Source organism: Myotis lucifugus, unplaced genomic scaffold, assembly GCF_000147115.1.
Source record: "Myotis lucifugus unplaced genomic scaffold, Myoluc2.0 scaffold_3, whole genome shotgun sequence".
NCBI lineage: Eukaryota > Metazoa > Chordata > Mammalia > Chiroptera > Vespertilionidae > Myotis > Myotis lucifugus.
Genome location: NW_005871051.1, coordinates 30,904,262 through 30,916,457, shown reverse-complemented (window position 1 = coordinate 30,916,457; position 12,196 = coordinate 30,904,262). Strand labels below are relative to the sequence as shown.

At 59.9% G+C, this 12,196-nt stretch overlaps 2 protein-coding genes across 3 annotated transcripts in view; both read right to left on the bottom strand.

Annotated features, from left to right (window-relative positions):
• Positions 1-152: 152 nt before the first annotated feature.
• ESPNL (espin like) lies at positions 153-10,288 on the bottom strand. Its single transcript, XM_023759606.1, has 5 exons — positions 9,110-10,288; positions 7,870-8,060; positions 6,613-6,796; positions 4,321-4,503; positions 153-491 (listed from the first exon to the last, which is right to left on the bottom strand). The coding sequence occupies exons 1-5, from the start codon at positions 9,401-9,403 to the stop codon at positions 279-281; spliced, it is 1,065 nt and encodes a 354-aa protein (XP_023615374.1). The 5' UTR covers positions 9,404-10,288; the 3' UTR covers positions 153-278.
• Positions 10,289-11,308: 1,020 nt separating this feature from the next.
• Positions 11,309-12,196, bottom strand: part of SCLY (selenocysteine lyase) — a 22,128-nt gene continuing 21,240 nt past the window's right edge. For both annotated transcript variants that reach the window (XM_006082716.3, XM_023763032.1), the window contains exon 12: positions 11,309-11,870. In XM_006082716.3, the coding sequence (XP_006082778.1) occupies positions 11,717-11,870 (154 nt within the window). In that variant the 3' untranslated portion in view covers positions 11,309-11,716. The remainder of the gene's footprint in view (positions 11,871-12,196) is intronic.

Sequence of the window (12,196 nt, the reverse complement as noted above, 5' to 3'; positions counted from 1 at the left end):
ACAGCCCCCGTCACAGCCCCCACCACAGCCCCCGCCACAGCCCCTGCCACAGCCCCGGCCACAGGCCCCGTCATAGCTGCCGGACAGCCCTAGTCACAGCCCCTGCCACAGCCCCCACCACAGCCCCCGCCACAGCCCCTGCCACAGGACTGGTCATTGCCCAGTCATGGCTGCTGGCTCATCCCTAGTCCCAGCGCCCAGCTAGCTGACCTGTGGGGCTGGCTCAGCCCTGGCCCGGAACCTTTTTTCTGCAAATGACATGGTATACATAGAGCTTTCTAGCTAACTGGTCTGTCGGGGGCGGGGGGGGGGGCTTCACCCTCACCCCAGCTAGGGTGACTGGGGACCCTGAGACTTACCGGCCGGGCCGTCTCCCGCAGGTACTGGGCGCAGTCCTGGTGTCCGTGGTACTCCGCCAGGTCTGCCGCCGTGTAGCCATCCTCATCCCGCAGGGAGGGGTCCACGTGGTGGGAGACCAGGGTCTGGCAGCACTGCCGGGAGGGGCACATGTGACCCACGGCACACAAGCCGATCCCACAGTACCCACCAGGCGCCATGGAGGGCTGGCACCACACCCCCCGCTCCAGGTGGGACACCGAGGCTGCCAACATCTGAGGAACCTGCCTGAGAATCCCAGCATTCTCTGCACGCACAGCCGCCCTGCCTGGCACCAAGCCCTGCAGGTACCAGCACCCCATCCTGGATGGGAACCCAGGTACCGAGGTAAGGAACTCGCTGAGGGCTCAGGTGGTAAGAAGGCGGCATGGCTGGGGTCCTCCCCGCTCGGAGCCTGACCCCGACCTTGCCCCTTGCCCTTGTAGCCCATGTCCTGGGCTATAACTACAGAACCAGTTTCCATTTTTACAGCAACGCTCAGAGGGGTGTGCCACGTTTCCATGAAGGAGCTGGGACCCAGAGGGACTTGTGACAGACCAAAGTCTGGACATTTGTGAGGTGGCTGTGCCAGCAGCAAAAACAGGGGGGCAGAAGGACCCAGATCAGGGAGGAGAGAAGCAGGTGGGTCAGACCCATCCACTCCCCAGTAATGCAGAAAATGGAAGAGCCACGAAAGTCACCTTCCTGAAGCAGAGAAGAGGCAACAAGCAAGCGAGGAACCACCAGGCCAAGAGAGAAGACAGGAGTCGAGGGATAAGCCCGGCACTCAGCGCGCTGATGCAGGAGAAAGTCACGACCTGGCGGTCCTTGCAGCCTCCTGGGAGGAGGGAGACCAGCAAACACCAGGGCCTGCGAAGGTGGGCTCTGCCTCACCACCTGCCGCTGCGGGCTGAGGGCGCCCCTCGGAGGAGAGTAAACCAGAGCCAGCCCGCGCTCCCCATCACGCAGGGGCTCCAGGCAGCCTCCCGCCTGGAACGCGGACTCAGATGATTCTGGGCTCGCAAGTCACACATATGCTGACAGGCAGAGGCAATCAAGACAACATCCCGGGCCTCAAATGACTCCTGCAAATCATTTCTCAAATATAATGTGCATCGTACAGTCCACAAGACCAGGAGCAGCAGAAAGGAGACCAGAACACCAACAAACAGACCTGCAGAAACAGACTGACCAACTGCGAAGCAACCGGGCTACGACTTTCAGAGAAATAAAGACCAAGCTGCAAAGCACAGGCATGGAATGATAAACCATAAAAACGGACACATGTAGATTTGAAAAATGACTAATTCAAGGTGGAGACCATCCTAAATAATAAAAGGCTAGCCCTGGCCGGTTTGGCTCAGTGGATAGAGCGTCGGCCTGTGGACTGAAGGGTCCCAGGTTCGATTCCGGTCAAGGGCATGTACCTTGGCTGCGGGCACATCCCCGGTGGGAGGTGTGCAGGAGGCAGCTGATCGATGTTTCTCTCTCATCGATGTTTCTAACTCTCTATCCCTCTCCCTTCCTCTCTGTAAAAAATCAATAAAATTAATTTAAAAAATAAATAAATAAAATAAAAGGCTAATATGCAAATTGTCCCTTGGAACAGTTTGACAGGGAGTTCGACCAGGGGGCAGGGCCTGCTGGCTAACCTACCGCATCCCTCCCCCGAGCCAGCCTGGCCCGATCCACCGTGATCGGGTGGGCAGACCCTACCCATGCACGAATTCGTGCACCAGGCCTCTAGTAAAAATAATAACCAAGTTAAAGACTGAAGCTGAAGACCTGGTAAACAGGAAATGGGCCTGAAGAAGCAATCCAGAATATTGCACGGCCAGACAGAAAGATGAAGACAGAAATCCAGCAGCTACAGCCAGGACGAAAATGCAGAATGAGAGATGACAGAGTGGATGCAGAGGGCGTGTCTGGAGAGGGAACAGCTGAGAACTTGACAGACAGATGGAAACACCAAGCACAACTCGAGAAGTCCAACCAGTCCCGAGTAGGAGCCGTCCACCCTGGTCCTATCACAGCAAAACAGCTGAAGACCAGACGCAATGGGCATCTTAAAAGCAGCCAGAGGGGCCCTAACCAGTTTGGCTCAGTGGCTAGAGCGTCGGTCTGCGGACTGAAAGGTCCCAGGTTCGATTCCAGTCAAGGGCATGTACCTCGGTTGTGGGCACATCCCCAGAAGGGGGTGTGCAGGAGGCAGCTGATCGATGTTTCTCTCTCATCATCGATGTTTCTAACTCTCTATCCTTCTCCCTTCCTCTCTGAAATCAATAAAGATATATTTTTTTAAAAAAGCAGCCAGAGGGGAAAATATGATTTTCAAACAGTGACTCCCATGCAGACCTCTTGATGGAAGCCAGAAAGTGATGAATGACATTTTCAAAGCACCAATATGTAAAACCTGCCAAGCTACAGTTCTCTACCCAGCAAAAATGTGCTGAAGATGAAATAAAGATGTTTCCAGACAAACAAAAAGAAACAAGAAGCAAACCCAGTCGAAGGGACCATCTAAAACGTTCACTCAGACTGAGGGAAAGGAATTCCACGTGGGGTCCCAAGTCGCCGGAAGGAATGGGCCTGAGAGGGAAAGGGGGGGATCTGTGGGTATGTTTGAATATGTCTTTATTCATGTCTTGAATAAAAAATAATGATGTCGTATAGGTTTTTGAAAACTGTAGACATAAAACACATTAAAAACAGCAACCTCATCCCATTCTGGCTCTCCCTCCACCGCCCACCGCCCACCAGCTCTCTCACAGTCGGGACTGTGGGGACCATCATGTTCACCCCCAGGAGGTAGCTTGTCCCAGAGATGGGGCAGTGAGGCCTTCCCCTGGTCCCTCACTGTGCTAGGCACCATTTTGGGTAGAAACCTGGGCCTCCTCACAGCTCCCGGCCCCGTGGGGCTTAAGGGGCCTGTATTACACAAGACGAAACAAGGCACCAGGAAGGATAAGAGGCCTCACAAGTTCAGACACCAGTTAGTGGGCAGCCTGGGTGCAGAGCAATGGCTCTCAGAACCCATGACCTTAACCATCACCCCAGACGGACAGCATCAGAGGACGCAGGGCTGGAAGGCACCCTGAGCATGAGTTAGTCCAGGGTCCTCCATTCCTAATGTCAGTCCCCGTGCCCCCTTTTTATCACAAATGCTTCCTGATGCCTCAGTCAGGATTCTAAAACGAACTCCATATACGAGTGTGCTATAATTTACCTGCACACTTGCTTTTTATTTTTTTAATATATTTTTATTGATTTCAGAGAGGGAAAGATAGAAACAATCAATGATGAGAGTATCATTGATCAGCTGCCTCCTGTACGCCCCACACTGGGGATCAAGCCTGCAACCTGGGCATGTGCCCTGATTGGGAATCGAACCATGACCTTCTGGTTCATAGGTCAACACTCAACCACTGAGCCACACTGGCTGGGCTGCACACATACTTTTAAAATAATCAGCACCCCCCTCTAACTCTAACATACAGGTGAAGAGAGAAAGATATCATGTAACAAGTGTGCATTTTGCTGTAAATGCTCAGGTGCAATGGAACAGAGGACACAGCCCAGTGGGCACATCGGGGAGAATCAGAAAGGCACCCAAATGAGTAAAAGAGTCCTTACTGAGTGCCCCAGGCTCACGCTTTCTGCGCTGCCTCTGCTCTCATTCACTGCCTTTGAGGCAGCACCTGTAGGTTGCAAAACACTGTACCACAAGTGACTCTTGTCCAGAGAAAGGCAGAATGTCTGTGTCTGATGCAGTACAATCAGTCGGTCACCTGCCTGCCACGCCGACCGGGTTGCACCCGTCTGTGTATTCGCCTCCTCATCCCTCACCCGTGGGGGGTAAGTGTGTGTGTGGATATACAGTCACTTTGAATTCCCAGTTTCCTCACTGACTGATGAGTTAAACAGAAGTCCCCGGCGCTGCCTCACCTCCATCTGTCCGTTCTCCGCGGCGTCATGCAGGGGGGTCCCACCCCAGGAGTCTCTCATGATGGGGGCGCCCAGCAGCAGCAGCCGGTCGAGGATGGGTGTGTGGCCGCCTCGAGCTGCAAAGTGGAGGGCTGTGGCCCCCTCGTTGTCCCGTGCGGTCAGGCCGATGTCAGTGAAGGTGACCTGGAGAAAGGGGGAGAGGGGCCAGTGAGGCTGGATGGGGTGACCACTCCTGGGGGTGGCCACCAGGAGGAGGACATGGAGCCCTGGGAGGTGACCTTGGGGGCCGGGGCACCACTCCCCAGGAAGCCCTGGGACAGAGCTAGCTCCTCACACTCAGCCTGTCATCATCCCAGAGCCTGGCACCTCCAGAACAGTGTTTTGGGGGTGAGATCTGGTTTTACTGGGAGCCTGCAGTCCCCAAATCCGCCCCAGCCCAAATCTTAAGCAGAACACCTCCAGGGCGGGTTTCACACATCCAATGAGCAAAACGCCTCGAGGGCACCTGGGAGACCCAAACAGATGTCTACAGCCTCTGGCACTGGGCTCATTTGGGCCCTGAGCTCCCCCAGCACAGATGTAGACGTGGGACATTGGGCAGCGGGTCCTGCCAGCCTCTCAGAGCGCGAGACTCGGACCTGGTCATCCTGTGGCTTGGGCCCTGTCCTGCTGGCAACCACCTCTGTGAGGGCACCAGTAATCTCTGGTCCAGAGCACTCAGCTGCCGTGGGGGGATGCGAGGGGCAGACCCTGGGGTGCCCACCCACTTCTACGGGCACACTGAACTGTGGCCTCGGGACAGGATGGCCTAGTCTGCCAACAAGACGTTAGGGCCTCTTCCAGGAACACCCTGCCTTCCTGAAGGAAGAGGCTGGTGGATGTGGGTGCCCCCTTTACTCCCTCTTCCTGCCTTGAATACGGCCAACTTTCACCCCGAGGGAAAGGCCAGGGGACAGCAGAGACGAGCCCACGGGGTTGATCCACTGTCACCGGCCTCCTGCTCCTTCTGTGGGAGGGACGGGCTTTGGTTGTTCGGTCCACGCATCACCTGCAGCCCAAAGCACTGCTGGCTCATCCCACCCTCAGCCATGTCTGTGAGGGACACAGGCCTCCCACCAGCCAGCACCCCAAGGGCAAGGGTGCCCACTCTGGGGCCGGTGGGCCAGGCTGGATGGAGGCTGCCCTCCCCCCTGGCCATCCTACAGGGAGGGGGGCAGGGAGTCCATCTGGAAAGGCCTTTCTGGGCCGGGGCCCCATGGCCCCAGCTGCTCCCTCCCTGGGGTGAGCCTCTGAGGGACTCTAGGGGGCTCAGAGGTCCCTCTTCCCTCCTGCCCACTTGTCCTGGGCACCACACGGCCTGCTGGCTCACTTCATATGCGAAGCACCTGCTATGCGTGGCCCTGCTGCCAGAGATGGCCAGGACCCACCCCGGGCCCAGGATCCTCCAGGTGAGGGGAGGCCGAGGTCTGAAATGGATGGGCTCACACCTACAGGGAGGGGATGTGAGGACAACGCCCCAGACTGTCAGGGGGGTGACAACTGGAGAGCCTCAGGATTTTCTCCGGGGCAGGGCCCACTTGGCAGGAGGACCCCTGGCGGAGACCTGGCCTGTGCCAAGGTGAGGCCCTGTGAGTGCCTGGGGGGAGGGGCAGGAGGTGCTGGAAAAGGGAGGCTGGAGGTGACCGCTGGCGGCCTCTGAGGCCCAGGTGAGCAGCGGGACTTCATCCTCACTAAACATCTCCAGAGCCCTGACTGCATGCCAGGCCCTGAGACGCAGCAGCCGGACAGACTCCCTGCCTCCCAGGGTGGGGACAGACAACCACCAAGATAAAGAAGTCAGAATTAGTGTGTCGGGTGTTGGTGCCATGGAGGAAAGACGGCAGGAGAGCAGAGGGCTGGGCACAGGGTGGCTGCCATCCTAGCCAGGTGGGCAGGCAGGCGGTGGAGGGGCCCTGGGGAGCTGCCTGCCAGGCAGAGGGGGAGTGAGGCTGGCTTGCTGGAAGGGCTGGGGAGGAGGTCCCTGGGGAGGGGGGAAGGGCTGCTGAGCTGTGCACTCGAGGCTGCATCCCGGGCCCTGCCTGAGCCTACTGCCCACGCTGCTGGGAGCGATGGGTGGGCACAGCCCATCCCCAGCAACCCTGTGGGTCCCCAGTTCTGAGATGGGCAGACAGATCCGGGGGGTGGGCCCCCCACCGCAGCCAGGCCCTGCTTGCTGGGAGGGACTCTGGGGAGTAGGCAGGAGCTGGGGCTAGCCTTCCGGGGACTCCCCTGTCCCCACCCGGTCCCCCTTACCAGCCAGACGACTAGAGAGTAGTGTCCGCGGGCGGCGGCAGCATGCAGCGCGCTCATGCCGTCCAGGGCGCGCAGATGCACGTCGGCGCCGCAGTCCTTCACCAGGAACTGGGCCAGGTGCAGGTGGCCCTCCTGGCAGGCCAGGTACAGCGGGGAGGCGCCGCTGCGTGTCCGCCGGTTCACGCTGCTGTGGGGGAGGTCGAGGTTCAGAGGGCGCTTGGCCAGGGGTCACAGGGGTGGGGGTGGGGACGGATCCAGCTGAGGACCCAGATCGCGGGGAGGGGAGGTCCGGCACTGGCCAGCTCCAGCTCCCTGACCCGCTGAGGGGTCGCAGCCAGTCACCTGTAGGCTTGCACAGGTTTCCCACCACCCAAGGGAACCGGCTGAGGCCGGGGAAGTGGGGATGAGGGCTCTGGCTGCTGGAATCCAGCTCCGCCCACTCCCCATCAAGCTGTGCGCCTCTGGGGTTGGCCAGCAGGGGGCGCCTCAGGGTGACTAGCCCAGGGACCTGCAGTGGGCAGGTCAGTGAACTCAGAGCTGAGCCTACCCTGTAAAAGGGGACATTGTGAGCCGGACACTAGACATCCATCCCATCCATGGGCACTCGGGCCTGGCTTTTGGGGCCGGTGTGAATGGACTGGAGCAGGTTCTGGGATTTCCCAAATCCCCTCTGCCTCCACCTGCTGCAGGGCCAGTGACTCGCTGCAGAGAGGGGCCACCCCCTACCCAAGGCTGACCCCTACCCCCTGGTGACACACACTTCACCTCTGGCTCCTGCAGAGGTGCCAAGTGGGATGTTGGCCTCTAAGGGCAAGGTCCTTCCCATTTGTGTGTGTGTGTGCACGTGTGCGTGTGTATGTGCAAGTGCATGTGTGCGTATGTGTGTATGTGCATATGTGTGTGCGTATGTTTTAATGTGAAGTCTCCCAGTTTTCAAATGGCAGAAACTACTTTAAAAACTGTGGGTCTAAGAGACTCCGTGGCCAGCGTGGACACTCTGGGGAAGATCCGCAAGGCAAGTCCCAAAGGCCTTCACCAAAGGGTGGGAATGGGGGGGAGGGGCAGGAATAAGAACGCTGTTCACTGCTGAGATGCAAGGTCTTGGGAACACATGTGGGGCCGTGGGGACAGCCGGGCTTGCCCACCCCTGTGTCCTGTCCCTGTGTGCCTGCCCACCAGCTGTTCTCTGCCCCTGGGTGCAGCCTCCCCAGGGGCCAGGCCCCCAGACTGCCGACAGGAGGCGCTCCAGCCCCTCACCTGCGGTGGGCAGCCGCCAGGAGCTTCAGGCAGGTCAGGTCCCCGCTGACAGCGGCGTGGTGCAGCGGCAGGGCCCCCTCCAGCGTCTCCAGCGTGGCTGCGTGGCCCTCTCGGAGCAGCCACTCCACCAGCACCGGGTGGGCGAAGCGGGCAGCCAGGTGTAGCGGGGAGACACCCGAGTCATCTTGGTCCTACCGGGGCACAGGCAGGGTGGGGAATGGGTGGCAGGTCTGGACTCACCCCGCTGGGCAGAACCCGTGGCCAGAGCCAGCCTGGAGTCCACCCTGCCAGGGACCCCGCCTGCTGGAAGTTTCTGCTCCCTCCTCTCCCCCCTGCTCCCTCCAAGGCCAGGGAGGCCCTTTCTTCTAAGTGAGGCGACCTGCTCAGGGTTAGAGGCCGGGCCAGGGCTCAAGTCCAGGTCTGGGTCACAATCTGTGACCCTGCCAATGCACAGTCAGAGCACAGCCATGCCCCTTCCCAATCTCTGCGAGCGGTCATGGCGGCCTCCTGACCTCGCCCCCACCCCACCCCACTGAGTGCCCACCCCCAGCACAGGCCCTGGCCGGGAGCATTTCCACTGCGGGAGCCGCAGCCCCGGGCCTTCTCCCAGGCACAGCACGGACAGGCAGCACTCCCGCCGCTGCCCCTGGTGGTGGTGACTGGGCAGCCTCAGGCTGTGACCAGTGAGTCTTCCCTCTCCTGGGACCCAGCGGGTCCCTGTTGCCCACTCGGCTCTGTCGGAGCTTTCTCACAGTCTCTCCTCACGAAGGGGTATCGGACAGGCAGGAACAGGGCAAGGACGGGCCCTGGGAGAAATTCCCCCACAAGCTCGTCCTTGAACCGTGGAGACGTCTCTCTAGCATCAGGGCCTCAGTCTCGCTCAGGGCTCCAGCTCCTGAGCCCAAGTGCCCACTGCGCGTGCCTGTGGGCCCTTTCTAGATCCCGAGAGACAGGCCCCCGGGACCAGGCCTGATGAGAACTGGCGGGACCCCCACCGGCAAGGCCAGGCGCTCCTGTGCGGGGAGGTGGGGGCGATGGGGAGACGAGGTGGTTTAGGAGGTGGCCTTGGCTTGCAAGGGCTTTGTGTTGCTGAGGGGGGGGGGGGGAGGGCAGAGACACTGCACAGACTGAGCTGTGAGTCCCTAAGAGAAAGAGCCCAGGGCAGAGGACCTTCTAGCTCACAGCTCACTCCTCCCTCTGTTCACAGGGACACTGCCTTCCGGGTTTGCCCTCTGCTCACCTGCAGACCGCAGCCCCCTTCACGCACCAGCCAGCACAGCTCCGCCAGGCTGCCGGTGGCAGCTGCGTCGTGTACCGGGGTGGCCCCGTTGTGGGCCCGCTGGTTGCCGGGCAGTTTGGCCCGCTGCACCAGGAACTTGACACAGGCCAGGTGGCCGGCCCGGGTGGCGTGGTGCACCAGGCCAGCCCCCAGGGCGTCGACGATGCCTGGGCCCAGGGCGCCAGCCTCCAGCAGCTGCTCCAAGGTGGCCAGGTCCCCGTCCTTGGCGGCCACGAGCGCCCGCTGCTCCTCCATCCTCCTGCCCAGCCACCCGCAGGCTCTCAGGGCTCACGCACAGGCCCGGGCTTCCTGTTTCAGGCGTGGACGCAGCTCCCAGCTCTGGTTACCCGATAAGCAGCCCACAGGGCAGATGGGAGGCGGCAGGGTGCAAGTTGGGGGGGGCAGGCCTTGGGGATTGGGCCACAAGCCCTGCCTGAGCCACTCCCGCTGTGCTGAGTCGTGGTGGGGAGAGGGCACAGGGTACAGGGGAAGGGCTCACACCGTGTTGAGATCAGGGGCTGGGCACCGGCCAGTGGACACTGCCCCTCGCTGGGCCATGCCTCTTCCTCCCGTGGGGCGAGGGCCGAGGATATGTCTCAGCCTGGGATGAACTTCCCACATCAGCCGCAGCTTAGTTGCAAGATCCTCTGAAGAAAGCAGCAGGCCCCCAGCGCCTGCTCCCCCAGCCCGGGCAGCAGCCCTGAGCCCGTGCTGGCCTGAGAAAGCCACTTGGGAGATTTGTCACGGGAGGGCAGACCCATCCACAATGGGGCCGTTTCGGGGAACTTACCACCAGGAGTGTTGGGGTCTAAATCGTCATACAAGGAGTCTCCCCACCTGGAAACCTATGCTGGGTCCTGGCCCTCAGCGACTGCGCAGGGCCAGCCTTGGGCACAGGGTGGACACTGGACAGGAAGACTCCAAGGGAGACCGAGGGTTTGGAGGCCCCGCCTCAGCCCTCCCACCCACCAGTGACCGAGTCTGAGGGGCTGCAGCTACCGGTCTCAGGTGCATATTTCAGAGCCACAAGGTGCACTTCCCAGACCTGGAGCTGGGCACCCACAGCCTCCCTGGAGGGGGACACTGCACATCAGGCACCTGCCTTCCCAGGGCTTCCAGGACAGTCTCAGGTGATTGTTATTTTTTTTAAATTGATTCCAGAGAATAAGGGAGAGGGAGAGATAGAAACACCCATGATGAGAATCATTGATCGACTGCGTCCTGCATGCCCCACCCTGGAGATGGAGCCCGCAACCAGGGCATGTGCCCTGACTGGGAATCAAACTGACCTCCTGGTTCATAGGTCAACACTCAACCACTGAGCCACGCCAGCCAGACTCAAGGTGAATGTCTTAAGCTGCAGGGGGACGACTCAGTGATGAGCTGGGGTTTCCGTATAAGCAGCTCATACTCTGGATCCCCAAGAGAAGTGTCCACTGGGAATACGCCCAATACACGCACTGGAATGTTTTATTAGTTTATTTAACCCGACAATTGTATCCTCAATGTCATCGTGTAGTTCTTTGTGCCTTAAAACCGCACATTAAAAGTGTGAATTAAAAAGTCGTTCCTATGTAAAGTCTGTGTGGACATGACATTTGAAGTGTACCAGAATCCCACAGAGCATTTGGGGGGACAGAAGAACTCTTCTGCAGGTAAAATCAGGTGAAAGCTGAGCGAGGGAGGAGCTGGTTTCCACCTTGGGAACAACCTAGTCACATGGGCCTGGCCACCCCCAACTCAGTGCCCTGTGAGCTGAGACCCTGAGTAAGCGATCTGAGGGGAAAGACAGGAGGGCCCTGAGGACTCTGGGTGGGGAGGCCTGAGTCCTGAGTGACGGGCAGGGCTGGGGATGGGGGGACCTGGGCCTGGCTGTCTGGAAAGGGCTGCAAACACATACAGGGTGGCTGTGATTGCAGCAAAGACCAGGCTTCCTTTCCTATTTTCATGATAACAACAATCCTATATAATAAAACCCTAATATGCAAATCGACTGAATGGCGAAAGGACTGGTCGCTATGATGTGCACTGATCACCAGGGGGCAGATGCTCAACGCAGGAGCTGCGCCCTGGTGGTCAGTGCATTCTACATGGGAGCACCGCTTAGCCAGAAGCCAGGCTCACAGCTGGTGAGCACAGCGCGGTGACGGGAGCCTCTCCTGCCTCTGCTGCAGGCGGGTGGTACGGAGCGAGGGGTCCTGGACTGTGAGAAGGCACAGGCCAGGCTGAGGGACTCCCCCCAGTGCACGAAATTTTGTGCACCAGGCCTCTAGTCAATTATAAATACTAGGACTTCATCTTCCTGATAAAAATGCCACCTTCCATGAAGGGGGTGCTCACTTCCTAGGGGGAGTGTGGGCACAGCCAAAGCGTCTCCACTTCAACCCGTGCCACTGGGCAGCAGTGACAGCGATAGGCCCACACAGGTGTGTGTGTCCCGGGCCTGTATGCCTGGGGGACCCGCTCCACACTGACCCACTTAGAGAGGGAGCTGCCGCCCACTCCGTCTCTGCAGGGAAGGTGACCCTGGCACAGGCCTCGGAGGCTTCCTATGAGGTGGCCCCGACACTAGGCCTGGCCCTCCAGCCGGGCCACGGCCTGCTTCAGGTCCTGCACCACGAGGTCCACCTCGGCCCGGGTGGTGCTGCGGCCCACGCTGAGCCGCAGCGCGTTCCTGGCCACGTCAAAGGGGATGCCACAGCTCAGCAGCACCGGGGATGGCCTGCAGGGGCAAGAGAGCAGCATTAGCGTCACAGAGAACGGACAGGGAAGGGCCCGGCCCCTCTGCTCTTGGCCAGCTCCCCACCCCCTCGGCAGACATCCCCTGGCCACCGTCTTCCAGGTCCAGCTCCAAAGCCTCCCTGGTTCTCCAGACCCCTGGCCTCTCGTGCCGGAAAGTCCCGCACGGTCAGTCCTGTGGCTCTCCCAGCACAGAGCCTCAGCCCCCAGTCCTAACATGCAGGGTTTCCAGGGCTCGGAGACACCCAGACAGAGAGACAGGTGCGCAGAGCGTCTTGCATCCACAGTGCTTGAGGCTGTGGCGTACCC

Bases quoted from the DNA above. Each gene is read 5' to 3' on its own strand.
- ESPNL (XM_023759606.1), bottom strand. From the start codon at position 9,403: ATGGAGGAGCAGCGGGCGCTCGTGGCCGCCAAGGACGGGGACCTGGCC. The intron at 8,061-9,109 runs GTGAGCAGAGGG...GTGCCCCGGTAG, and splicing joins AAGGGGGCTGCGGTCTGCAG to GACCAAGATGACTCGGGTGT. The intron at 4,504-6,612 runs GTAAGGGGGACC...CCCTTTCTCCAG, and splicing joins ACTCTCTAGTCGTCTGGCTG to GTCACCTTCACTGACATCGG.